Genomic DNA, 24,993 nt, shown 5'->3' with positions numbered 1-24,993 from the left:
TTTGCAAGTGCAGAGGAAAACAGTAACCTGCTGATTCCCTTGGCCTCTTTCATAGGCGCTGGGGGGGTTGCAAACAGAAACTGCACTTGAATTGCCTGCACGTAGAGGACTTGTTGTCTGTGTGCAAAGCTCCTGCAGTTAGCCGCTTAGTAGTTGGAGACTTGGCTGGAGAAAGGAGGAGAGAGAGGAAAGCCAGAGTTTCAGGAGCACAGGAACTTTCATGGAGAAACTGGATGATAAAGCAGTGCTTTTTGGGGAAGAGAAAAAGCACAACATAGGAGAAGTGAACTTGGAGCTAGGAAGCGATGGTGAACGGTTTCCTGCAGGAAGCTGCTGCACTCGGGGAGAAAGTTATGAAAACCCACAAGTCCTTAGAGAGGCGGATGAGAACACCAGAGGTAGGCTTAGGGCTGAGCGATGAGCTGGGTTTAGGACAGGTGAAGGTATCTGTGGTGTAGTTTAGCTCATATTATCAAGTGAGCACACTGGGCACCCACAGGGTGCAACCATCAGTCTCGCGATGAGCTGCACGGTGTCTTTGAATGTCCTGTCAACTTCTAGGGGTCTGAAAGGGGGGGAGGTACAACTGGAAAACAACAACAGGAATTTTAAACGGGATTTCATGTGCCTGTAGTGGTGATGCTACTTGTTGGTCTTCTCTCCTTTGTGGATGGCATAGCCTTGGGCTGTCTTTACATGAGGTGGCACAAGTGAGTTTTTTGCATATCAGCACATCCAGCATCCACATGCATGCAAAAATAGAGGCTTAGTGTTTGCAGGGAGGAATTTACAGCACAGAATAATACTCCAATACTGCAAATGGATCAACTGTCGTACCTTAAGGTCTCCTTTAGAAAACACAATAAGTCTCAAACCAAAGTTTTGATTGCAGAGCCCAACAGAAAGTCTCCAAAACGGCTCAGCTGAGATTCGAACACTCCAGCCCCAGGAAGTCAAATGGCCTCGTGGTCGGGCTCTGACATATTTCCACTGAAAAAGAAATAAAAAAATGAAACCTTATGGATGGTTAGTGCTTTGAAATCTTTCCGTAGAGACATGGCAGAACGCATCCATCCTGGGCAGAGAAGGGGATTTATTTTGTTATAAAGCTCTCCTTCATCTCCTTGGATACCAAGAGGCAGACTGAGTTTCCAGAGTACATTTCTTCTCACCTCCGCATTGGTGACTCTTCCTTCCTTACCTTCACTAAGCTAAGCTAAAGGGCAAATCTGGGCTTGAGGAGGTTTTACTACAACTTCTTGTAGTGCCCAGTGACCTTGAGGAGTTGTGCAGAAATGAAGGGTAGTGGTCCTCCGAAGGCTTGAGCAAAGATAGTGTGGAAATTCGTTATGGTCCGTACCTCTCGCGTAGGAGAAGATGCAGGGGTGGCTCAGCGCAGCAGTGCTCCTTCTCTCTCCTGATTGCCTAGGTTTCCCCAAGTGGTGTAATTTTAGATTGATTTTCCTGCTGAAAAGCTGCCTTTGACCCACTTTATTTTCAGCCGCTAAAGGAGAAGTGCGAGATAAATCGGTGTAAGCTTTCAAGGCACTGTTTAGGAGGAGACCCTAAACCCGAGTCCTGTCCGAGTGCCTCACAGCTCCTACACTTTGTTGGGTAGGTGGGCTTAACTTCTGTTCCTAGGAGTGGTGACTGTGCTCCCTGTTGCAGGTGTTGTTCCAAAAGCCCGCCACATCTTGCTGCTTCCTCTGCTTTTTTTCCCCTTTAAAATCCGAGGCTCGCTGTGTGTGTAGGTACCTTGGCAGAGGAGCACATCGCCCTCCCGCTTGCCTGTCCTCTGCAGCCGCTGCGTTAGCGTTTGCTGGGTGCCAGTCACCGTGGCGTCTAGGGGAGGTTTTCCAGGGAGAAGAGGATGGTGCTGAAGCAGCACTCACCTGTTGGACACGCGAAACGGCATGTGCTGCAGTGTCTGCTGCAGTCGGTGCCTGGTGAAGGAGGTTGTATTCTCCCGTGGCAAATCCAGCATAAAAATAGCTGCTGGTAGAGGTATCGCGCGCGGCGCGAGCAGCACTCCGCCGCGACAGGATGCACTGCAGACAAATTGTGGGTTGTTTCTTTTAAAGTCAAGCAGCATCTTAGCATCCAAGTGCTGCCTGTGCTAATTGCAGCTGCCATTAACGTGACAGCTCATGCCACTCAGCCAGCTCAGCATCCGTCCCATCCCCAAAGGGCCGAATGCCAGCACTTGGGCCCTTGCTCGCACGAGCTGGCGTGCCAGTGCACACCCGGTGTTTTGGGGCCGTGCTTTGAATGGGGCAGACTCGGCACAAAGCTTCGCAGCCCCTGGTCTGTCCTCTGCCAAACCGGTCGTGAAGAAGGGTTGTTCCCCTGGGTGAGGCAGTGGCTCCCTTGGCCTGGCAGGGTTTCTGCAAGGAGCTGCTACAGCAGCTGAGCTTTCGCTCTGCCCTGTTGTGCGTCACATGTGTTTTGGTGGCTGTAGTGTAGCACATCCAGTTTATTGCGTGTCTGTGCTGCATGGTGGAGCTCCAGCCCGGGGACTCTGTGCATTTAGACTGCGGGAAGCAGAGGGAGGAAGCACAGGGCAAGTGCTTTGCAGCCAGTCCCCTCCTCATCCTCATAGCCCTCCACTGGACTCTCTCCAGCAGCTCCTCATCTTTCTTGAACTGGGGAGCCCAGAACTGGACACAGTACTGCAGATGGGGCCTCACCAGGGCAGAGCAGAGGGGGAGGAGAACCTCCCTCGACCTGCTGCCCACACTCCTCTTGATGCACCCCAGGATCTCATTGGCTTTCTTGGCAGCCAGGGCACTCTGCTGGCTCATGGTCACCTTGTCGTAGTCCCGAGGCTCTGTGCTGCAGCTTGTGTCTGCACGGTTGTTGGAGTCTCCTCGAGTCCCTCGCAGTCGGTGCAGGGCTAATCACACTGTGACAGCACTATTTGGTACCAGGTTTTGGCGAAGGTTGGGCTGCTGACACTGGTGTTTGTTATGAAGTCGCTGGTGAGCAGAGATTCAGCAGAACGGCAGCACCTCTCTGGAAGGACCTGTCTGTATCATTAATCTGCCACGTTATTTAATTGTTAGCTAGAGTCCGGGATGGCACATTAGCTGCTAGTTTTGTCCTTGTGAGTATCCAGTGGAAGGAGATTAATAATCCAGATGGCTGGTAAAATGTTTGTTTTATCATGCTTTCTGATTATTATGAGACTATCAGCCCTCAGTGCCTCTTCAAGTAAAATGTCCTCTATATACAGTGTGTGCATTCAGCAGTCTAAATATATAATAATTACAGGTCAGCTAGTGTTGGAATGGTGCCATTTAGTGATTTTAGGCGCCATTTGGGTATAGCTGCAAATTGATACATCACATTTCTACAGATTTTATATAAATCACATATAATATTAACTAGCACAATGAAATGATCAGCTCACTCTGGCTCCCAGAGCTGGGTCCTTAGGCAAAAGGGGCTTTTTTTTGTTTGACAATTTTACTTTTAGCTGCCTCTGCAAATTATTATGTTATACAGGAGCTGGTCAGGATTTCTTAATTAGGGCTGAATGTTGAAATAGGACTGTGAGCCTCATGATAAGCCTGTTCTTCTCCACGTGCAGGGTGGCCTTGCAGTGCGAAATATCGCTTAGGACTAGCATTATGCAACTGGATTTTTTTCTCCATGTAGTTTTTCTTGGTTTCTTGTAATTGTGTCTTAACACAAAGCATGTGAAATAGTTCTCAAGGCGGGCTTCGGTGTTTGGCATGCCGGACCTTTGGAACGGTGTGGGGGAGACCCACAGGGTGCTGTGTGATTTCAGAGCCCGTGCTTTTTCGCATTGCAGAGGTGTTGAAAAAGGCACTGAAGGCTGATTTATTGTTGTAGGGTCGCTGATGATTGCTGAACAGCTGTTATTATTTATTCTTTTTTGGAAAAAAAGTGGCATTGGATGCAGTTGTTCAGGCTCGTATCCCAAGCCCCGGTGCGTGCCAAGCCGTGGCCCCGAATTGCTGCGGAGGCTGCGACAGGAGCTGAGAGGCTTCTTGAAAGCCAGGTGAGCGGCCGAGCTGCCCGGGAGCTCAGATCCCATATCTGCTCTGTGGAAAACCCCACTGGAGCCTCACAGAGGCGGCAGCCCCCCACCCTGAGCAGGGAGGACTGTGGAGATGAGGAGAAACTGGGAGAAAACTAGAATTTTGAGGTTTCTTTTATAAAGAAAGAGAGATATTTGCACTGGGTGGGAGACAGATCTGTGTGTTTGTGTCCGGTGCATGTTGGAAAGGCTGGGGAAGAGAGAGCCCTGCTGCCGTTAGGGGTATCTCAGCTGGTATCCGCAGCCACGGAGGTCGAGCATGGCAGGCAGGAGAGCGTTTCTGAGAGTCTCGTGTCTCGAAAACGTAGCGAACACCCCGCTTACAGGTGACTGGGCTAAAATAGGAACCTTTGCAGCATTGTCTAAATCAACTAGATAAGACATTTAATAAGTTACTGGGGAAAAAACCAGTGTCACCCCCAGTTTGCCTCTTCCACCTTGCTGTCGCCTGCAGCACGCCGTCGCTGCGGTCTGAGCGAGCAGGTCGGTGAAGCAGAGAGGATCTGGCTGGAGGGGTGGTGTTGGGGCAGAGGACGCAAGGAACGCTTGAGGCGCAGCCTTGCCTTGCCCCAGCGCAGCCCAGCTCCTCAGTGCAGGCACAAGAGGATTGGAGAGCTGAGATTGCAAAGCCAGCCGTACTGCGCCAGACCGAATCACAGAATCCCAGCATGGTGGGGGTTGGAAGGGACCTCTGGGGGTCACCCAGCCCAACCCCCTGCCCAAGCAGGGTCACCCACAGCAGGCTGCACAGCACCGCGTCCAGGCGGGTCTGGAATATCTCCAGAGAAGGAGACTCCACAGCCTCCCTGGGCAGCCTGGGCCAGGGCTCCGTCACCCTCAGAGGGAAGAAGTTCTTCCTCGGGTTCAGCTGGAGCTTCCTCTGCTTCAGTTTGTGCCCATTGCCCCTTGTCCTGTTGCTGGGCACCACTGGAAAGAGTCTGGCCCCATCCTCCTGACCCCCACCCTGCAGATATTTGTAGGCATTTCTAAGGTCCCCTCTCAGCCTTGTCTTCTCCAGGCTGAACAAGCCCAGCTCCCTCAGCCTCTCCTCGTAGGAGAGATGCTCCAGTCCCCTCATCATCCTCGTAGCCCTCCGCTGGACTCTCTCCAGTAGCTCCTCATCTTTCTTGAACTGGGGAGCCCAGCACTGGCCTGTCTAGCCAAATTCTTGCTCGTGGATAAGTACAAGAGTGTGTTGAGCCCACAGTGATGCATTTAAGTCCATATTTGAAAGTACACGTGAGCTTTTCTGTGCCCTCCACTTCAACATAAAGTATGTCGACCTCAAAAATATTCCTGAAAAATGTCACTGGTGAGGTAGATTATCTCCATTTATAGATGGGGAAGGCCTCTCCAGTTTAAGTGGTTGACCCAAGGTCAGCAGCAGAGCTGCCAGTGTACCTCATCTTCTGTGAGTCATGGTCCAGACTTCAAATGATGCCCCGGAAGAATGATGCTTTCTTGAATGGCAGAGAACTTCAGAGGTTAAGACAAAAAGCAGGAGGGCTCAAACAGTGCAGTGGGATTAGTCCTTTCAGCAGCTGAGGCTGAGAGTGCGGGGTGGAAGGCACGTTCAGCTTCCTCTGTAACCGAGAAAATTGTTGTGTTTCTTTTTAATCTAAAGCAGAAGTCATCTAGAGTTAGAACTGTAATTTTTTCCTTTTGGGAACATGAATCATAGAAGGAAGGAGCAAAAATTTCATTAAGGAAGAAAGCAAGACTCCCGAGATCCCCAGGTGTGGAAGCAGGGAGTGTTCACGCAGCGCACGAAAGGCAGACCGGGTTCTTTGCAGAAATCAGGGACGTTTGCAAGCTTGCTGTTTGCCTTAGAGTTTCCAAGCCTTTAGGGTCCCTGCTTTCAAGCTTCGCCCCTTACTAGCATGATTAGATCTTTCCTGCGTGATTTTTTAGATGAAAATTGAAATTTTTCTCATGATCACTTGACTCCAGGAGGTGGAGCTTTAAAAATACTCTCTGTTGCCAAACTGGCAGGAGTGTCCTGCAGCTTGGTAAGAAGCTGTTTCCGTTGGCTTTGGGAGAGCTGCCAAATACCTTTCCATCGTAGCAGGAAGGTAGGACGGGAAGTTATTTTAAACTTCAGCCGGCAGAGTTTAATACCTGCATTGGTCCTGCTTGGTCTTCAACCTGTATTGGTTTGGAAAGCCGGTAAAGCTGTCCTGAGGACATGTCCCTCAAGGGACAGCCCGTGCAGTTCTGTCCTTCCCAGGTCTAGCCCATTTTCTCTGCTGAGCATGGTCCCCAGGTTTTCACAGCAGAGCTCCCAGTAACACCAGTGTGACTGATGTAGGTAGACTGGCCCCTGAGGTCGCTTTGGCAGTCTCACGCCAGCATGGCTGTTCCTCAGAAGCAGCACTTGGACGTTTATCTTTCAGCATCAAGCACTGCTCACATAGAGCGTTGCGCTATCTCAGGGTAACTGAAACCTCTTCCCAGCAGAGAGTGGGGTTTGCTGGGAAGAGGTGTGTTTTCTAGCTAGCTTTTGGGTTGTTTCTCTGAACAAGTGACGTTCTTCTGACATCTGTTTCCGTGTGCCGGGAGAGGTTTTGCGTGCTGCATCCCTGTATCTTTGGGTGCGATTAGATCACGAGCTCGCTGCCTTCCCTCGCGGTGACCCAGGGCTCAGTCAGACCTCCCAGTGCTGAGGGCAATCCTACCAAAAACCCGTTCGGACTGCCATGTGCAGCCCCACGACTGGGAGACGACATGACCTAGCCTGTCTTGCAGCAGATGCCGCAATGGAGAGCCCCATCCTGTGGGAAGAACCTGGGGAAAGGCATGGGGAGCTGCTCCTGCACGTGCTGCGTCTCCCAAGAGTGTCCCTGTGTCCAAACTGGCCTGGCTGGGGTCCCTGAAATGTCCTCCTGCAGCACCCAGGGCTGCTCGCCTTGAGGACCAGCCCTGCTTTGACCGCGGCCGAGCCAGCCTGGGTGCTGCCAGTGCCGCAGGACCGCCCGGCCGTTCTGTGCCCGGACGCACCCCTTCCCCCCGGGGTGCGTCAGCGCCTGAGAAACGAGAGCTGACAGCCGTGTTCCCTGGGTTTCGCTCCTGCTCTGTCACGCAAGACTTAAATTGACTCTCGGCTGTGCTGTCTTGGGGAAAGGTAGGAAGCTTTGTGCTTGGAGGACGGCTCCTTCATGCAGCGGGAGCAGCACTGGGGTGGCCGGAGGGGTTCTTGCACCTCCTTGGCAGGCGTCGGCGCGTCCCGCTGGTCTCCTGACGTGCAGAAGGAGGTCCCACGCTGGCAGTGCAGGGTGGGGGACGGGTAGGAGACAGTGTGGGCACAGCCGGCGGGACGCCCGGATCCATCCGGGCTCTGCCGCTCGCTCGCTCAGGCAAATGGTCTGTGCCGGGTTTGGGGCCCTGGAAGTGCCTGGCACTGCCGGGACGTGGCGTGGGCACAGCCCGGGGTCACAGAATCCCAGAATGGCAGGGGTTGGAAGGGCCCTCTGTGGGTCACCCAGCCCAGCCCCCTGCCTAAGCAGGGTCACCCAGAGCAGGCTGCACAGCACCGTGTCCAGGCGGGTCTGGAATATCTCCAGAGAAGGAGACTCCCGAGCCTCCCTGGGCAGCCTGGGCCAGGGCTCCGTCACCCTCAGAGGGAAGAAGTTCTTCCTCATGTTCAGCTGGAGCTGTGTCTGCTTCAGTTTGTGCCCATTGCCCCTTGTCCTGTCGCTGGGCACCACTGGAAAGAGTCTGGCCCCATCCTCCTGACCCCCATCCTGCAGATATTTGTAGGCATTTCTAAGGTCCCCTCTCAGCCTTGTCTTCTCCAGGCTGAACAAGCCCAGCTCCCTCAGCCTCTCCTCGTAGGAGAGATGTTCCAGTCCCCTCCTCATCCTCGTAGCCCTCCGCTGGACTCTCTCCAGGAGCTCCTCATCTTTCTTGAACTGGGGAGCGCAGAACTGGACAGAGTCAGCAGCTCTCTGCAAAGCTCAGCGTGGGGCTGGTGTCCCCAGCAGGTCCTGCTGGCCAGGAGGGCATCTGGTCACTCAGGCATTGCTGCCCTGCACGGCTGCGTGTAAAGGCCCTGATAGCACAGGGCACTGTCGTGAGCAGGGTGAGAAGTCCGGCTTTGTATTGCTTGGGGTTTTTTTTTATCCCCTAAGTTTGCAGCATCGTTAACGTTCTGCTGGAGGAGAGATGGGTTTTCTTCAGACATCTCGGCTGCTCGGCCTTTGGAAGACGCTGTAGGGTGGCAAGACGTGGGAGCTGTAAGAAGTGGTGTAGCAAAGCCTGGTGTTGGTTAGGAAAGCAGGGAAGGAGCATGGGCAGGTTTCGGGTTTTTCTCTTTGCTGATTTGCAGGAACACAGCCCTGTACAGTCTGTTTAAAACTGAATTTAAGCTGAGTAATGGGAAAGTATTAAAAACTGTTAACACTGGGAAGAAGACTGAAGGGTCAGGGTAACGATGCGGTTTGTTTTCCATGTGAGGACAGTTTCACTGTTTATAGGTAGATGCATTTTTATGTTTAAAGTCTCCAGTGTTCGGGCCTTCAAATGCCGAGGAGAAAAGTTCCTTTGCTTGTGTAACAGCTGAGGTGGTCTGTGTAAGACAGCAGTATTTCTGTCTGGTTGAAGCTTTAGTTAATGTCTGTTCACAAACTACGCTGAGCCCAATTGGAGTTGATCAGAGTTATTTTAAGCAGGTTTTATCTGGGTCGAAGGTAACAAAGGGAGGCCCTCGGTCCGCATGTTGTACGCAGAGCAGTCTTGGTCGAAGACCTGGAGACCAGGAGGCAGCGCTGGCTTTTAGTTCGCAAGTTCAATGTAGGTTTTTTGTTTGATGACGGAAAGAAAATGCAATGTGCGGAAAATGTAGTGATCCTTTTTCATTGCTTTTTACCAGTGGTTCCAATGTAGAGCATTCGGTGCCCGGGGTGCGTGGCACCCTGTCCAGAGCTGCCCTCAGCCCCCCGGGTGTTAGGAGACGCGTTCAGCCGGTCTGGTCTCAGCGTGGCGTAGGGATCGCAGCCTCAGGACACTGAGACAGGGCATTTGGAAGGCTCTTCACGTGAAATGATGAGGAAAGCTGCTGTGCAAGGAAAATCAGTGTTTATTCACAAATCCTGGCCCGGGAAGTTTACAGAAGACTCCGTGCCACAACCTGGTTAGCTGAGCTGAGGTTCACATTCATTCAGATTTCTGAACCAGACGTATCTCAACCTTCATAAATCAGTCGCCTGTCAAGGGCTGCTCCCTCCTCGCAGAGGTGTCTGCGTGTCCGGACAGCCCCCAGCTGATGGCGTGCAGGGACTGGGACGAGCGGTGCTTGACACCGATAACTGCGGTTTCCTGTAGGTCGGTCTGGTTTACCTGTGCCCATCTTGGTGCGGAGCATTCGACAGCGTCCAGCAGTCCAGTTACACTCCGCGTAGTTATTTTATATTTGGGATCAAAACTCCCAACACTTGAAAGCCCTTTGCTTATGAGAGGATCTTGGCAGTGTGCGGGGAACCATTTGGGGCTGGTTGCACCAGTATAAAAATGGACTGTCTGGGCTGCAAGCTGTTGCGGACACCACAGTGCGTCGCTGGCAAGAGCATCGCTGTTGCTGTGAGGAGGGAGTCAATCCAGTATCTTCCAGAATCGTGCTACCCAAGACCCAGCCTACTTCCACTTGTTGGCTTCCTGATGCTTTTATCACAGAATCACAGCATGGTAGGGGTTGGAAGGGACCTCTGTGGGTCATCTAGTCCAACCCTCCTGCCAAAGCAAGGTCACCTACAGCAGGCTGTAGAGGACCTTGTCCAGGCGGGTCTTGAATATCTCCAGAGAAGGAGACTCCACAACCTCCCTGGGCAGCCTGGGCCAGGGCTCCATCACCCTCAGAGGGAAGAAGTTCTTCCTCAAAATATGAATAAGCCTGTTGCTCTCCCCTTTTCTCTTCGCAGCTGTGGGTAAACCAAGAAGATGGAGTGGAGGAGGGAACCAGCGATGTGCAGAATGGCCATTTGGATCCAAGCGCCGACTGCCTCTGTCTCGGCAGGACCGTTCAGAACCGAGACCAGATGAGAGCCAACGTCATCAATGAAATCATGAGCACGGAGCGCCACTACATCAAGCACCTCAAGGACATTTGCGAGGTATGTGGGGATTGTGGCGCTGGGGTACTGCGGTGGGACGTGGGGTGGGCTGTTGAGAGCTGAGGACTGGGTTTGTCCTTGGGTGGTGGGAAGAAGACGTGGTGTGTTTGAGTGTTGTGTCTAATAGAGAAGCAGCATCTGTCCATAAGTATTGACACTTCTGAGAATTTTCTGCTGGCTCTGATAATTATCTTTGGTTTGTATTAACTAAAAGTGCAATTTTCTGACCTTCTTTCCATACCTCTTTGACTAAAAAATGATGAGGTTGAGATCCTTCAAGCAGTCATCTTAATTAAAACCCGATGCCGTCTACTTTTGAAGTTATGATTGAGGAAATTAGGTTGTAATTAAACCAATCAGTTACCCATTTCATCTGTATCTTTCACACTGGGTTCACAATTTCCCCTGGCTCAGGCTGGCCCCCATTTGCCTTTTCTTATGGTGAGACTGAGAGCAAAGTGTTTTCACCATGGGAAATGCAGGACCTTACCTTTACCCAGGGTAAGAGAAGTGGCAAGCAGGTAAACTCTGGTGACTGACTCCTCCCGTCCTCAGCTTGGTGGTTCTTCGTTGTGTTACAGTTGACCCCACTGTCCCGCCGCATACAGAATTAGTGCCGCAAGCTCAGCCCAAGGTGCAGTGCGTGGGCTGCTGGGTATTTGGGAAGGACAAGGCCCGGCTGCGCCGGAGAGTGTTGCAGGACAGCTTGGGCATAGTGTGTAGGGAACCTACTTATTGCTAAGAGCAGGAAGTTTGGTAGCGCTAAGATCGAAGTCCATGGCTCTCAGCTCATCCCTCGGAGTGTTTAGGATTTAGCGAGCCTGTGCCCGGACTTTGCAGAGTCTGAAGCTTAGAAAAATGTCTTCCTCCCTTCATCCTTGCTGCTTTTCTATTGACAAGGCAAAGCAGCCAGCCAAAAAGCATCTATGATGCTTTTCAAATGTGGAAGAGTCTTGGGATTTCAGCTTGGAAACAAATGAGCTTAATTTCGCTGTGCTATTTCAGTCGGAGGGCTTTGCGTTGAAGAAGGGAAGAGCTGCAGGAACTTTTCCACATATTGTTTCTTTTCCTGAATTTCTATTGAAAAACTGAATAAACCTTAACTTGCATTTCCCAGCCATGTCACCATGCCCTTGCCACGTCGGATTCTCAGGAGGTCTAGATAGGTACAGCTTCAGTGACGTCTGTGGGACAACACTGATCTACAGCACCTGGCGAGACATCCCACATACGAGAGAGATCTCTAAGGCTCTTGCCTTGCTCTGTGTGATGCAAAATGGAATTGAGGGGATATATCCAGGTAGAGAACCAGGAGATTATTCAGCTGCCTCTCTTGAAGGAAGAGGACTGAAATGGGCATTCTCATCTGCGAAACGCTGGGCTGTCTCTTGCTGGAGAGAGCCTCACTGTGCTCAGTTTAATCAGAGCCCTCCCTGTTACCCTATTTTAAGGTGTCAGGACAAACAGCAGCGGTATGACGTGTTGGAGGGGACAACAGAGGAGTTCTGGCTGGGTGGCGAGGGTTGAGCCTGATTTAGTACGGAGTTTGGCAGTGTGTGGTCATACTCTTGTCGCTGAGCTGTAACAAGTGACAAATCCTAACACCAGTGAGGCACCTGAAGATGCGTGGTTGTTATCGGAGGACCATAGCCCCTGCTAGGTGATTAAGAGCCCTCCAGTTGCTCTTTTCTGCTTCGGGATGTATTTCCACTCCCTGCTACTATATTATTATACACTGTGTTATTATTCATAATACCCATGGCACCGGTCCTGCCAAGTCAGGAGCTCACAAGCTAGCCAGCACCGGAATGAAAATCACCTGCGCAAGCCAAGAGCTGCGTGAAGCAGCTGGCTCGGAGGGGAATTCCCCCTCACAGCAAAGCCCTGCTGCCCTGACGACTGCTGCCCTTGCTTGGAGTGTGAAGCACTGCTGCTTGGTGAAACAGTTTTGTGAAGGCTTTTATGAGGGGTAAGATGTGGAGTTTTACCTGCACTGTGTTACCGGGAGTGGATGGATCATTATTCTGAAATATCACCAAGCGGAAAAGAAAGAGAAAAGAGTTTCACAGAATCCCAGAATAGTGGGGGTTGGCAGGGACCTCTGGGGGTCACCCAGCCCAACCCCCTGCCCAAGCAGGGTCACCCAGAGCAGGCTACACAGCACCGCGTCCAGGCGGGTCTGGAATATCTCCAGAGAAGGAGACTCCACAGCCTCCCTGGGCAGCCTGGGCCAGGGCTCCGTCACCCTCAGAGGGAAGAAGTTCTTCCTCATGTTCAGCTGGAGCTTCCTCTGCTTCAGTTTGTGCCCATTGCCCCTCGTCCTGTCGCTGGGCACCCCTGGAAAGAGTCTGGCCCCGTCCTCCTGACCCCCCACCCTGCAGATATTTAGAGGCATTTCTAAGGTCTCCTCTCAGCCTTCTCTTCTCCAGGCTGAACAAGCCCAGCTCCCTCAGCCTCTCCCTGTACGAGGATGCTCCAGTCCCCTCATCATCTTTGTTTAACCTTAAGGAAATAGCTGGCAGTAGGAATTTCAGGCTTGATGGTTAGAGCTCGGAAGAATAGTAAGCTACTGAAAGCCAGGCCTTTTTAATGGGTATACTGGTCGGCAGTGCTGCTCGCTCGCTGTCCTCTAAAGCACCACGTATATGCATGGCCATCTCCAGGCTTGACGAGACATCCCCCTGCACCGGGGCTTTGATCCTGGGAGGATGCAGGAGGGCTCAGGGTCTGTCCGGGACGTGGCACGGGTGACACTGGCCGAGCAGCCGAGGGGCTTGGCCAGGAGAACTGCCTTGGTGAGAGCAGAGGGCCAAGGAGGTCGCTTGAGCTGTAGCGTGCGGTGGGGAGCACAGGTGGAAGAACAGGACGCGGGAGGGCTGCCAAGAGCAGGGTGCCGTGCTTTGAGAAATGAGCAGGATTTGGACCAGTGTATGGATTAGGAAAACAAGGCTAAATTTAAGGAGGTGTTAAGAGGGAGCTTGGATAGGAACAGTGAGGCAACCAGGAGATCAAAGGCAACCTCCGTATTATGAGTAATTTGGGGGTGGGAGGTTAGAAAGGCCAGCTAGCTTCCAGTGCTGCGTTTTGCTCTTTTCCAAGTAATTTGCCTTTGAATTTATTCTTTAATAACCTTGACTGGATTGCACCTAAGCGTTGCTTTGGTGCCAGGACAGCCCTGTACGCCGTGTGGAAAACACCCTCATTGCATCTTAGCGTGTCAAGCTGAGTGTGTTGTGCAGAGCTGATGGGACGAGTGTTCACGTGGTCTGGATGGCATTAGCCTGATTCATTCTCAGAGCTGGTTAAAAACCACTTTTTTGTGCCGCCTCAGAGCGAAGCAGCATAAAACATTCTTGGCAGCAGCGTGGCCCTCCTTCAGAGGACGCATCTGAGGAGCCGCTGGCCCCGTTGTATGACTGGTTTCTCATCCATGGGTACCAGACTGGAGAGTGACTCTGCACAGAGCTCTTTGGATCAGTGGGGATGTATATATGCATATACATATTTCCCAATGTGATATCTGTAGCTGTCTGTAACAGCCTGCTTGTGCACCCCTCTTTTGGAGCCGGCTGCTTCTTGCCCTTTTGAGGAACAGGCTTGTGTCCCTGCAGGACTTCATGTTATATTTTAGGTGAGCCCCAGGGCAATCACGGTGCCTGACATTCAGTGCGTGCTGTAGCCCGGTGTTTGATGAAGTGCTTTAGAGTCCCGACTGCCTGGGACCAGATGGGGCTCCAGTTTCCCTTTTCAGTTCAAACAGTCTCAGCTTTGTTCTTGTGCTTACTCTTGGTATGTGCTTTGGCACGATGCTCACCTGGATGCTGTGAGCACTGCTCCAGAGAACGGTATTTTTGTAGCCCAAATGGTGCTGGTGCAGACTGAGGGATGGTCTCCAGGACAGCGGGCAGCCCCCAAACTGGCTCAGAGATGGAAGGAAACTGGAATATCATCACAGCTGCCATTGACGTGATAGCCTGCAGTGGCCATCATCTCCTCATTCCCCCTTCACCCTGCTGTCAGCCGGACAAGGGGAAGGGTGGGTGGATTGGCCACCTCTCCTGACGGTCTCCGAACCCACTCTGGGGTGGAGAAAACTTAGCACTTAACCTCCTGCAAATACTTCCCAACTTTGGCTTATACCTCAGGGACTACATGGAAAAGTACTTTAAAGAGAGGCAGTCTGACAGCTATTTTTAGGTATTCATTGAGCAAAACACTCTGCAACATCTGCTCCTCAGTCAGCTATCCCTTCTCTGAGCAAACCTGACGGGATGAGCAGAAGGAAGATGACATTGTTTTATGTAACAGAAGTAAATTTACTGGAAAAAACTATGCAGCAGCCTTCTAGCTGGCTCTTGCTGCATATTATATAAATAAATCTTCAGTCTCCCCTTTGCTGGCTTGTGCTGGAAACCAACCATCCGAACGCCCAAGCTGGAGAGAGGAGAAGGCTTGGGAACTCCGCGCGTTCGTTTATTTTCCCGGTGGTTTTATAGGTGCCTGTGCAGAGACGCGCTGCTTCAGCTGCTCCGAAACGCGTGGCTCGGGCAAAGCGATGAAGCAGCACGGGGAGGACGGGGAATATTCAAGACGGCAGTCGCAGCCAGTGGCAACCCCGGGGCTGAAAGATGTTCCCGGGAATCACCCAGTGGCGGGTTTCACAGAGCAGCGTGCGAGGGGGGAGGCTGACTTGCGGGCAGCCTGCAGCGTGCGGCGGGGCAAAGGGCCCAACGCAAACGGCTTGCGGCAGTCGTTGGGCGCTGCCAGCACCAAAGCCAGTGTCAGAGAGAGCCTGGCCTCGTGGGCAGGGGCGTGTCTTTTTGCTTCTTTTTTCTTCTTTTTTCTGAAAGCTGTTCTGAGGTAAGCAGGTAAACATGAAAAGCAGCACGGAGAGAGATTCTGTGTTATTCTGTGCGAGTTTGAATTTTTATTTGCCCTGCAACTGTCCTGCAACGTGGGAACCAGCCTGCTCCCATTCCTCCTGGCCTTGAAAAATGAGAGAGGGAAACCCAGGGAAATGAGTCATCGAGGTGCTCCTGGAAGAAGAGACCTAGATTTAGTAAATGCAGAAGGTATTCCGTAATCCAAGTGTCCCAGCTTAAAAATCTTTCGAATTCAGGGTGAGGGCATCCCTCTAGCCAAGCTGGCCATCGCAGAGGTTGGTTCGTTGACAGGCTGGCCAAAGTTGCGTTTATCGTGCGTCTGTTTGAAGTTCTCCCTCCCAGGAACCACGTGGTGAGGCTGAAGGACGGTTCATTACGGCGTTCCAATCGTTCGCATTGTGGACCGGCAGCTGGGTGTCACCAGCTGGTGGGTCGTCTGCGTGACTAAGCATCTACGGTCCCCAAATATAGCCATTCAGCTGGAGCTGTTGGCATGTTTTCCCTGCCTTTTTTTTCCTCTTCCTATACGATGAAGGCAGGCAAAGTCACTCCGTGATGACCCCCATGTTACTTCTCAGTTAGGAGGCTGCAGTCCGGACCAGGCCAGCGTAGCATCTGCTCTTTGGCCTTGCAAAGTTTCTGGTCTGAGTTGTCCAGACAAGCGAGGCGCAGGGGGATGAAGGGATTTGCTCACTGTCACACAGGTCAGTGGCAGAGCCAGAAATTCAGCCCGGGCATCCAGAGCGTCCGTGTGTCAGCCCGTCCCCTGGACCACGCGTGCTTCAGGCGAGCGTGTTTGAAGAAGTCCTCGTGACTCAGCTGAAACCAGGATGGCGAGCACACGGCTAAGGCAGGGGCAGCAAAACAGGGAGGCAGGCAGATCTTGGTGTGTTACGCTGTTTGCCAGAATGGTGATCCACAGTCTTTTTAGGTCAGGTCGTCTGCAGAGCAGTGCTTGCCCTCCGGTTTGTGTTTGTATGATGTCCTGCAAAGCTCAGGCTCAGTACCAGTGGGTATCATGGGCGGATGAAGAATAAGCAAGAAGGATCTTTTTATTATTGCACTGGACTGAGACACAGGAGGTCTGAAGTTGTTTCCAAATCTGCTGCAGATTCATTCCGTGTTTTTGGAGTATTTCCTTAAACTCTCTACATCCTAGTTCTTCCTCTTTCTTTGTCAATTTGACTTTAATGTCTGTAGACTCGGTAAGGGAGCCTGAGGTTTGTACGGAGAAGGGTACAAAGTCTTTTCCTCTGGTCCCACTTAAAAAAAGGAAGAAAAGCAATGAAAGATGGTGGTTGAGGAAACAGGAAAAATATTCTCCCTTGTTTGGAATAGCGTATTTGTGCTAATGGAATGGGAGGTATAGAAAGCAAAATTAGAACAGTGCTGCTTTCCTCTGGATGGCATTGACCTGCAGCTCAGGCAGCTCCCACTGTGGCTCCCTTGCTGGGGCAAGCCAAAAGGTCTACCCAGCCTGCTGCGTCGCCTTCGGGGTTCCCTGCCGTGGCACTCGCAGGACAGCAGCCCTCCCGCTTTGGTCTCAGACTTGGGAAGATGAGTAATGGGGGGGATAAACCGTGTTGCCTCCCAAGTCAGGAAATGCTTGAAGAGTGTCATCCTTCAATATCTCACTTGGTGCTGCAACAGCTAGGGTGGCTGCACCCTCCATACCCTCTGCTCAACCAAGGGCATGCAGCCACACGTTAACAGAGTATTTCTCAGCGTGGTTATCACCTTCCTTGTCCTGATTACTGTGGCTAAAAGGAGAAATCGGAGTGGGCAGATGATCAAACAGCCTCTCGCAGTTTTCACTGTGATGCCACGTGCCACTGAAGAGGACATGGAAACAGCAGTGTTTGTAGGAGCGACTCTGGATGTTGGGTATTGCGAGGCAGCGACGGCTGAAGGGACAGGCGCGCAGTACTGCAACGCACCTCTTTGGAGCTGTCGGCCAGACTTTGCTGTTCTCTGCAGCACAGGTAGGGACAGAGCCGTTCCGGGCTATGCTGGCTGAGATCTGTGGGGAACCTTCCCTTGGCAAGACTGATTCACGCAAAATGCTGCAGGACATCGAGGCCGAACCCGGCACCGTCCTCCCAGCGCGCTGTGCACGCGCCGTCTCCAGCATCTCCTGACGCAGGCTGTGAAGCCCTGCGCACACTGCGTCTGGCGAGTCCCGAGCGGGAGGAGTGCTGGGGGTCGGCTGTTGGTTGCAGTGGGAGCAACAGTTGCAGCTGAGATGTTGTCTATCAACAGCAGGACTCGTAGCGTTTCGAGGCATGTTTTGCATACTGCGTGCTTACCTGTAGCCAGGAGTTGATGGAGACTGTCATCTCAGAACAAGTGGATTTTGTTTCTAGAGACACTTTCTGTTTTTTGTTTTTACTTGCTCCTTCCTCAAGAATAATCTGGGAGCAGCCTCAGTGTAAGTGTTTGGCTTATTCGATGGATTGTTCTCTCTTACTCCTTACAGGGTTACTTAAAGCAGTGCCGGAAGAGGAGGGATATGTTCAGTGATGAACAGCTAAAAATCATCTTTGGTAACATCGAAGATATCTACAGATTTCAGATGGGTTTTGTCCGGGACCTGGAGAAACAATACAACAACGAGGACCCCCATCTCAGTGAAATTGGACCATGTTTCCTTGAACACGTGAGTTGGTTTGGCTTTTTTGTTTGGGAGTTTTGGAGCTGGTTTGGGGTCATAGAGGGTGGGACAGGGGGAGGAGTAGCAGAAAAAGTCAGGGAGCAGGCACCACTCCAGAAAACTTTTGTGCGTCGATACTGTTCTAGTTACGTGTCAAAGATTACTCCGTGGCCCTCCATTTCCTTCGTGAGATATAGAGAAGGGAGACTTTGAAGTGAAGCGTATGGTCGGCTAACCCCCAGTACTTTTGAATCCCAACACCTTTGCACATCCACCCTTAATCATGTTATGTAGGCACGATGTCCCTCACCTACTCCCCACCTTCTTTTGCTCTTCAGAATGACTGAAACCCACTCATCCTTATCAGGTCATGGATGACCAGAAGATTGGAAGAGGTAAGAGAGCCCGGAGAAGTAAAAAGAGGCCTTAGTTGTGCATTGCACAAAAGAAGTAGAGGAGAGCAAATGCCTGGGCTCTTTGCTGTGGCACCGAGATGCACTTGCAAGGGATGAAAAGCCCACGCAGCTTCAGCTGCCTTGCCCTGCAGAGCTGTTGGGCCGGTGGGGACGTGCCAGCTCGAGCTGCTTGCTGCCGGGTGGCAGCAGGACAGCAGATACTCACTCACGCTACGTGCACACTGAACGGGACATTTTAGCTGACGATATAGTCCTGGAGGCTGCTGCCCAGCCCATCGTGCTGTTACATAAGCCACGTACTAGGGGAGCTGAGAAATTGGCCAGTGTTGTAAATATGTCAGGAAACGTCAAGGAAATTACAGTCCTGCAGTTCTAGGCGTTCCTGGAGGGAGAATGAAGCGCTGTATCGGAGCTTAACGTGCGAGGTGCTCCAGCCCGGGATGCAGATCCTGTACTGTGTTACCTCATTACTTACGGTCAGGGCTGAGCTGGCAAGACTTCACTCCTCTTTAGAGAAATTTCTGATAGGCGTTCGTGAAACCTCAGCGGGGCATCCTTAAAAAGGTTCACGGCATCACTGCTCTTCTAACTGGAAAGCAAGTTGCTCTTTGAGAAGTTGCGTGGTGGCGTTACTGTTGCTCATTTTGATCAGAGCCTGCGATCTGTGCTGCTTGCTTCCAAAGCAGCATCGTATTCCACCTCTGTGCTAAAAAGATGCAAGAAACCTTGGTGAGAATCAGTAGCTAAAACTCATGTCTTGAGGCTGTGCTGTCGATTCATTTATACTGACAATAGTAGGAATTGCTACCGTTATTTGGAGGAATGTCTGACACTTCTCTGTCATCAGAAAGCTGAAAGCTGGCTAATGAACTCCTGATGAATTATCCCTATTTAACCATTTGGGGAAACTGCGGGACGAGGACATGAAGATCCTGTTATATGGATCTGCAAAGCGTCTTGTTCCTCATCTGCTTCGGGAAGAGAGGTGTCAGCGCTTGGCTCCTGCTCAGCTGTGGGGATGGGAAAGAACCCGGGTTCCCCTGTTCCCAGAAAGGCAGGTTATTTGGGCCCTTACACGACTGAGAAAGAAAAATTTATGGTCAGGTGTATTTAAAAAAAAAAAGAATCTGTCCTGTCTATAGTATGTCAGGCATTGGCCACAACCTGGTGTAACATCTCAGGCTGCTGGCCTACAGCACCTGGGCTTATATCTGGGCTGTCTCAGCTGCAGACTTAATAAGCGATAGGCAGTCAGCTGGTGTCTGTCCCTCCCTTCCAGTGTAATCTTTCTTTGACCTTTCATCTGCCTTGTCTGTGTGGCCCAGGTCAATCACGCCCGAGTTAAGGATGACGAACTTCCATGGCCCCATCTATAGTCAGTGAAGGCAGAAAAAGGAGATTCCAACAAAATAGGCACAAAAAGCCTTGTTAGACCAGTGTGAAGGGTGGGTGGGCACATATATGAGTGGGGTTTTTTTCCTTTGTTATTCCAGTCTTTGGTGTTTTCTGGCTCTGTGGTCCTGGGGAAATCCACACAGTGGTAGGTGTCTTGGGTTCCTTGTTGGTAAGGCAAAATTCAGATATACCCAGCTCCTGAATGCTTGCCAGGTGCCTTATGCCCTTGCAGGGAAAGAGCTCTAGAAGTCACAGAATCACAAAATGTTCGGGGTTGGCAGGGCCCTCTGTGGGTCACCCAGCCCAACCTCCTGCCCAAGCAGGGTCACCCAGAGCAGGTTGCACAGCACCGCGTCCAGGCGGGTCTGGAATATCTCCAGAGAAGGAGACTCCACAGCCTCCCTGGGCAGCCTGGGCCAGGGCTCCATCACCCTCAGAGGGAAGAAGTTCTTCCTCGTGTTCAGCTGGAGCTTCCTCTGCTTCAGTTTGTGCCCGTTGCCCCTTGTCCTGTCATTGGGCACCACTGAAAAGAGTTTGGTCTTCTTGCGTTACCAAAGGCCAGAGCTCTGCTTGGTTCCACCTTTACTTTATAAAGAAAGCCCCACCGCACAATTTGAAACTGAGAACACCCACAACACTGCGCGGGGGTTCACCTTCACACCCCCTGTACCTACAGAGACCTAGGCGATGTGTCCGTATGCAGGTCCCTTCTTGTCTCCCTTTTCCCCCAGAGCGACCACGCAGCACCTCCTCCAAGCAGGAGAAGTACTCCAGGATCAGGCTTTCCCCCTCCTTCTTTAGCTGTAATGTGTTCTTGCTGGGAAGTCGGGTGGTTGACCGCTGGCAGCACCTGCCTGACGTGTGCTCCCCTCTGTGTGCATCCCTCTTCTCCTGCCTCTCACAGCAAGATGGCTTCTGGATCTATTCCGAGTACTGTAACAATCATTTGGATGCGTGCATGGAGCTTTCCAAGCTGATGAAAGATAGCAGGTACCAGCACTTCTTCGAAGCCTGTCGTCTGTTGCAGCAGATGATCGATATTGCCATAGACGGTTTCCTTCTGACGCCGGTGCAGAAGATCTGCAAATACCCCCTGCAGCTCGCGGAGCTGCTGAAGTACACGGCGCAGGATCACAGGTACGCCGATCTCCTGTTGCACGCAAGGGTTTTGCACACTGCTTCTCTACGTGGCCTCTGCACACACACACAGGGATTGGGGTTTTTTCTGTTCGGCTCTGCTCTTCGTGACATCTTGTATAAATTGGAGCAGGGCAAAGGTTCAGCAGACAGTTAGAAAGCTTCTCAAAGCACTGGTTCTCAATGGAGCCAAACTCATCGCTGTTATAATCAGACATGTGAACTAATTACCCTTGGATGTACTTTCCGATGCTACCGGTTACACTAGAAAAATTACCTAATTAGCATTCAGAAAGGCTCATTCCTTTATCCTGAAGAGGAGCTCAGCACATAGCAAGTAGGTGGCCAGGTTCCACAAATCAAACCAGAGTATGCTCAGAGCTGGGGAGAGTTCCGAACCTGCTCTGCTTTTCAGCCTGATTCCATCTCTAATTTTGCCGTTGGGTTTAGGTCAGAGGAGCAGCCAGCAGTTTGATTACTTCCCAAAATATCCAGGATCTCTTTTACTGCTGCTGAGGGCAATCAACCTGACTCCCTGACCTGACGTAAATCAAGAGTAGCACCTGTGGTATCACTTGTGGTATACTGCTAGAAAAATAAGCTGAAGAATCAAGCCCCCTAAGAGTAGATTTGCGCTTGCCTTGCCAATTTACTTTCTTTTTCCAAAACTCATTTAAAAGGAAGTGCTTCAGAGAACAACAAGGACCACAGATGTTTCAGAAACTTCTGCAAGTGTTTGGTTTTTTTTGTTTTTCCCCAAACCCAGCATTAAAGTGCAGAGAGAAGCGATGCGAGCAGAGAGGTACATTGATTTGCTTTGATCCGGTTCGCGAGTTTGACTCATGCTAGCTGAATGCCCAGTTCAAAATCACCAATGTGGACGTGCATTTGGCTTCAGATCCAACCTCTGGTTTTCTTGTTATGAAGGCATAACAAGACCAAATCCAACTTGGATTGGACTCATGGGAGCGTTAGGGTATCAGAAACCATCTCTAGGCTCCCGAATGTTGTGGCGTTTTTTCCTTAGCAGCCGTGTGATGTCCCACAGTACTTACAGCAGGAGCTCGGGCGCGGCTTTACAGTGGGAAGACACAAGCGACCTCAGAGGGAAGAGGTCTGTGCTGAAAATGGCCTGCTCCAGGTTCGTCGGTAGCAATGCCAAAGGGGATGTGGGCAGCACGGTTACACAAGGCTTGAATTATTTTGGGAGTACATTGCTTTTTCCTTTGGGGTGTTTTACAATCAACATGCAAAGTAATCAGATACAGTCATATTCTGAGGACACTCGGATGTTTCCTGTGGTTAAGCAACAACTAGTTTATTCAGACTGGGAGCTCGTTTTTACTGGATTGTGTCAGTGATAGGCTACAGCCATGGACACATTTCTCTTGTTTCTTCATTTTCTGAATAGGGAAAGCAGGGCTATATTTGCTTGCCTTGCAGTAGTGAAGAGCAAGCCCTGTGAAGCTGTAACGCAGTGCGTACGTGAAACTGCAGCCTGCGCAGAGAGCAGCAGCAGCAGACCCGGGGCTGCCCCGGCCTGGGAGCGTGGGCGCACCCCGGGGAGGTCGCTGCCTCCGGGAGGAATGGTGGTGTGACGCAGAAACGGGGTGGGTTGTACCACACGGCCCTGCGGTCCAGCTCCTCTGATTCAAGCCTTCAAAGAACCTGGGAGGGACCGATCCTCCCGGCAACCCAGCTCGCGTCCCAGACAAGCTTAATGCCAGGAATGGGGACAGCGAGGCACAGAGAGCGCGAATTGCTCGCCACCAGATGATTCTGCGCTGGGGCTGTGCCAAAAAGCCAGGCTGCTCTGGTTGCCTGCCTGAAATACAAATATTTTCTGCTCTTGTACTTCTGGCTTTGGGATCAGGGCTGAGATGAGCAAAGCCTGAGAATGGAAAAGCAAATAATCTTTGGGGAATGTCATGTCGTGACAGTATCAGGCAGAGGGAGAAGCCAGATACCGTCAGGCTGGGGTACCGTCAGGGTCAGCTGTGAGCGAGGGGAAGTGGGAAGCCGGCTGGGGAGCTTCAGCTGGGCCCCTCAATCCAGCAGCAAGCTGTCCTCGTCCAGTTGCAGTTGGACGGTGCTCACAGTTAGACTGCAAGTTTGAAACGGGAGCTAGAAAATTGTAGGGTGGACTGATACTCACAATGAAGTCAGGCTCATCATCGGCTGGACTGGGAGTTTCTCAGGCACTCTGATTGGAATTTGATCTGTAGAAAATACTGTTTATATCAACTGAACCATTCACAGAGTAAGGCAAAACTCAGACAGGACCAGGAGTCCCAGTGAAGCAGCTATGTTAGGTCCATCTAATAGTGGGACATTATATACATGTATTTTTTTTCTTCCTCTTCGCTGCTGTGGTACTTGTAGAGCTATGGATCTTCCCTGTGCCAGGTCACGACAACAGAGCTGAAAGCAGAAGCCTGACCTCTCTCCCCCACGTTAGCATGGGATGTTTGTCAAGAGTCTGGACTTGCATTCTGCTTGAGCACTGGAAGGAGGTCATTGCAGCCCCCATATAATTGACAAAATTTATTTACCTTAATTTCGTGGTTAATGCTGTCCTATTATTATTTCACTGGCCAAATGCTTTGCTTCTGTTCTTTTTTCTTCCAAGTTTTTGCCAGCTCTGCCACAGACATGGGCTAGGAGCCCAAAAAGTTGGGTCATGACTCTTTCTTCATTACTGCGTGAAAGAGAAGTGTGCCTGGGGTTTTCTCTTCAAGCAGAACGTTAGAATTAGTGAATTAGCATTACCAAGATAAAACTCAGCTTGACTGGCACCGGCCCACTCCGCACGGAGGCAGGCCTGGGTGGGGGAGGTTCAGAGCCTGGCTCCCTGCAATTGCTTATTGTCTGGAGACTGGATCATTTGAATTTTTCACAAAGCCACATCTGTTCACCTCTTAAAGACTTACTCCAACTTAATATGAATTAAATATATGAAGGTCCTAAGTGCAGCTTGGTGGTGTCCTGAGTGTTCCTGCTGCAGAACGTTGCTGGAATTGAAAGTGTGTGAACACGTTACATGAGAAAGAGGAGATTGCTCACGAATGGATGGAGATGATCCTTCCTTCTTTGCATAAACATAATTGCTAGGGGATTATTAGCGACTGTCTGTAAACTCTACACCTCTCCCTGCCTCTACAGATCCTTTCTGGCCATAGTGACTTACCTGTTTCCCTACAAGAACTCCTGGACATTTTGAAGGCCAGACTAACGTCGCTGTGGCTTAGCTCGGCCTCTCCCTTCCACAGCCAGGTGCTTACTACACACAGGTGGCCCCACAGAGGAAAGCACGAGAAATTCTTCATTGTGTGTCATGACGGATGTGTCAGACAGTCCATCCTCTGTTCTCCTGTGCTTTGGTGAAGGACCAGTCCTGATGTTCTGGAATTTGTAGGAGTTTTCTTAGCCTCAGCTAGAATTTTGACTTCAGAATTGAAGAAAACTTAAAAACGCATCTGAAGATTTCGTCCAAGAAATGATGGCAAAACAGCAAATAATATTCTTTTGTATATCATATTGTGATTGTTTCTTAATGTTTATCCTGTTGGGACCACACAGGGAAATGGATCTCATTCACAGCATTCGCCCCTGGTTTAGCTGTCAGCAGTGCAATTCTTAGCAATAATCAATAAAGCCATTCCCCCTGCAGCTGCCCAAGATCGCAGTTTTTCTCATTAGTCAGCAATCAATATCAACCCTTAAGTTAGTAATATATTATGGTGGCATTATGGCAGCTGGCCTTGTCTGTCTTTCCGATTGAAATGAACATTAAGGTTCCTTGGAATGGAAGGGAAGGCAGAGGCGGAAATCAATAGCATTGATTTCAGCATCACTTTTTGAAAAGACTGATCATCATCTTGGCTGGCCTTGGCGGGAGGCTATTTTCACTCTTTGTTATTACACTCACAGGCCCGTCCGGGGTGGGGGGCGGGGGGGAAGCTTTGATTTGCTCACCTGAAGTCTGCGGTAAGACTGAATGCCATGGGCTAAATGCTCTGTGGCACTCTTGCAGTCACCTTATGGCTTGGAAGGCGCTCCGGGCTTGTGTCTGTAATCGAAAAATATTTTCTAATGTTCATTTTAAAAATGGAAAAACCCTAAGACACAGGCTATAACAATATTTAGACTTTCTTTTAGGATGCTCTTTAGCTGAGCACATTAAGGCTTGACAGCGTTCAGGACTGTCGTGTGCTGGGTTGGTAGAGGCCAGACTGCACTCGTTGCGCTGACGCAAGCCAGCTGAGGAGCTGCCTGCCTGCTCCCTCGTACAGACGCAATTTCAGTTTCAAGCAAGCTGCTCTTTTGTGGTGATACAGAAAGACAT

General features: G+C 51.0%; 1 protein-coding gene across 11 annotated transcripts in view; it reads left to right on the top strand.

Annotated features, from left to right (window-relative positions):
- The window catches only part of ARHGEF9 (Cdc42 guanine nucleotide exchange factor 9), a 198,480-nt gene that overhangs the window by 131,920 nt on the left and 41,567 nt on the right, over positions 1 to 24,993 (top strand). For all 11 annotated transcript variants that reach the window (XM_075435187.1, XM_075435188.1, XM_075435186.1 and 8 more), the window contains 3 exons: positions 9,976 to 10,167; positions 17,527 to 17,706; positions 20,416 to 20,648. In XM_075435187.1, coding sequence (XP_075291302.1) covers positions 9,976 to 10,167; positions 17,527 to 17,706; positions 20,416 to 20,648 — 605 coding nt within the window. The remainder of the gene's footprint in view (positions 1 to 9,975; positions 10,168 to 17,526; positions 17,707 to 20,415; positions 20,649 to 24,993) is intronic.

The sequence above is a fragment of the Opisthocomus hoazin genome, chromosome 14, assembly GCF_030867145.1.
Source record: "Opisthocomus hoazin isolate bOpiHoa1 chromosome 14, bOpiHoa1.hap1, whole genome shotgun sequence".
Classification (NCBI taxonomy): Eukaryota; Metazoa; Chordata; class Aves; order Opisthocomiformes; family Opisthocomidae; genus Opisthocomus; species Opisthocomus hoazin.
The sequence above is the reverse complement of the archived record's forward strand: the minus strand, read 5'-3'. Positions and strand labels throughout refer to the sequence as shown.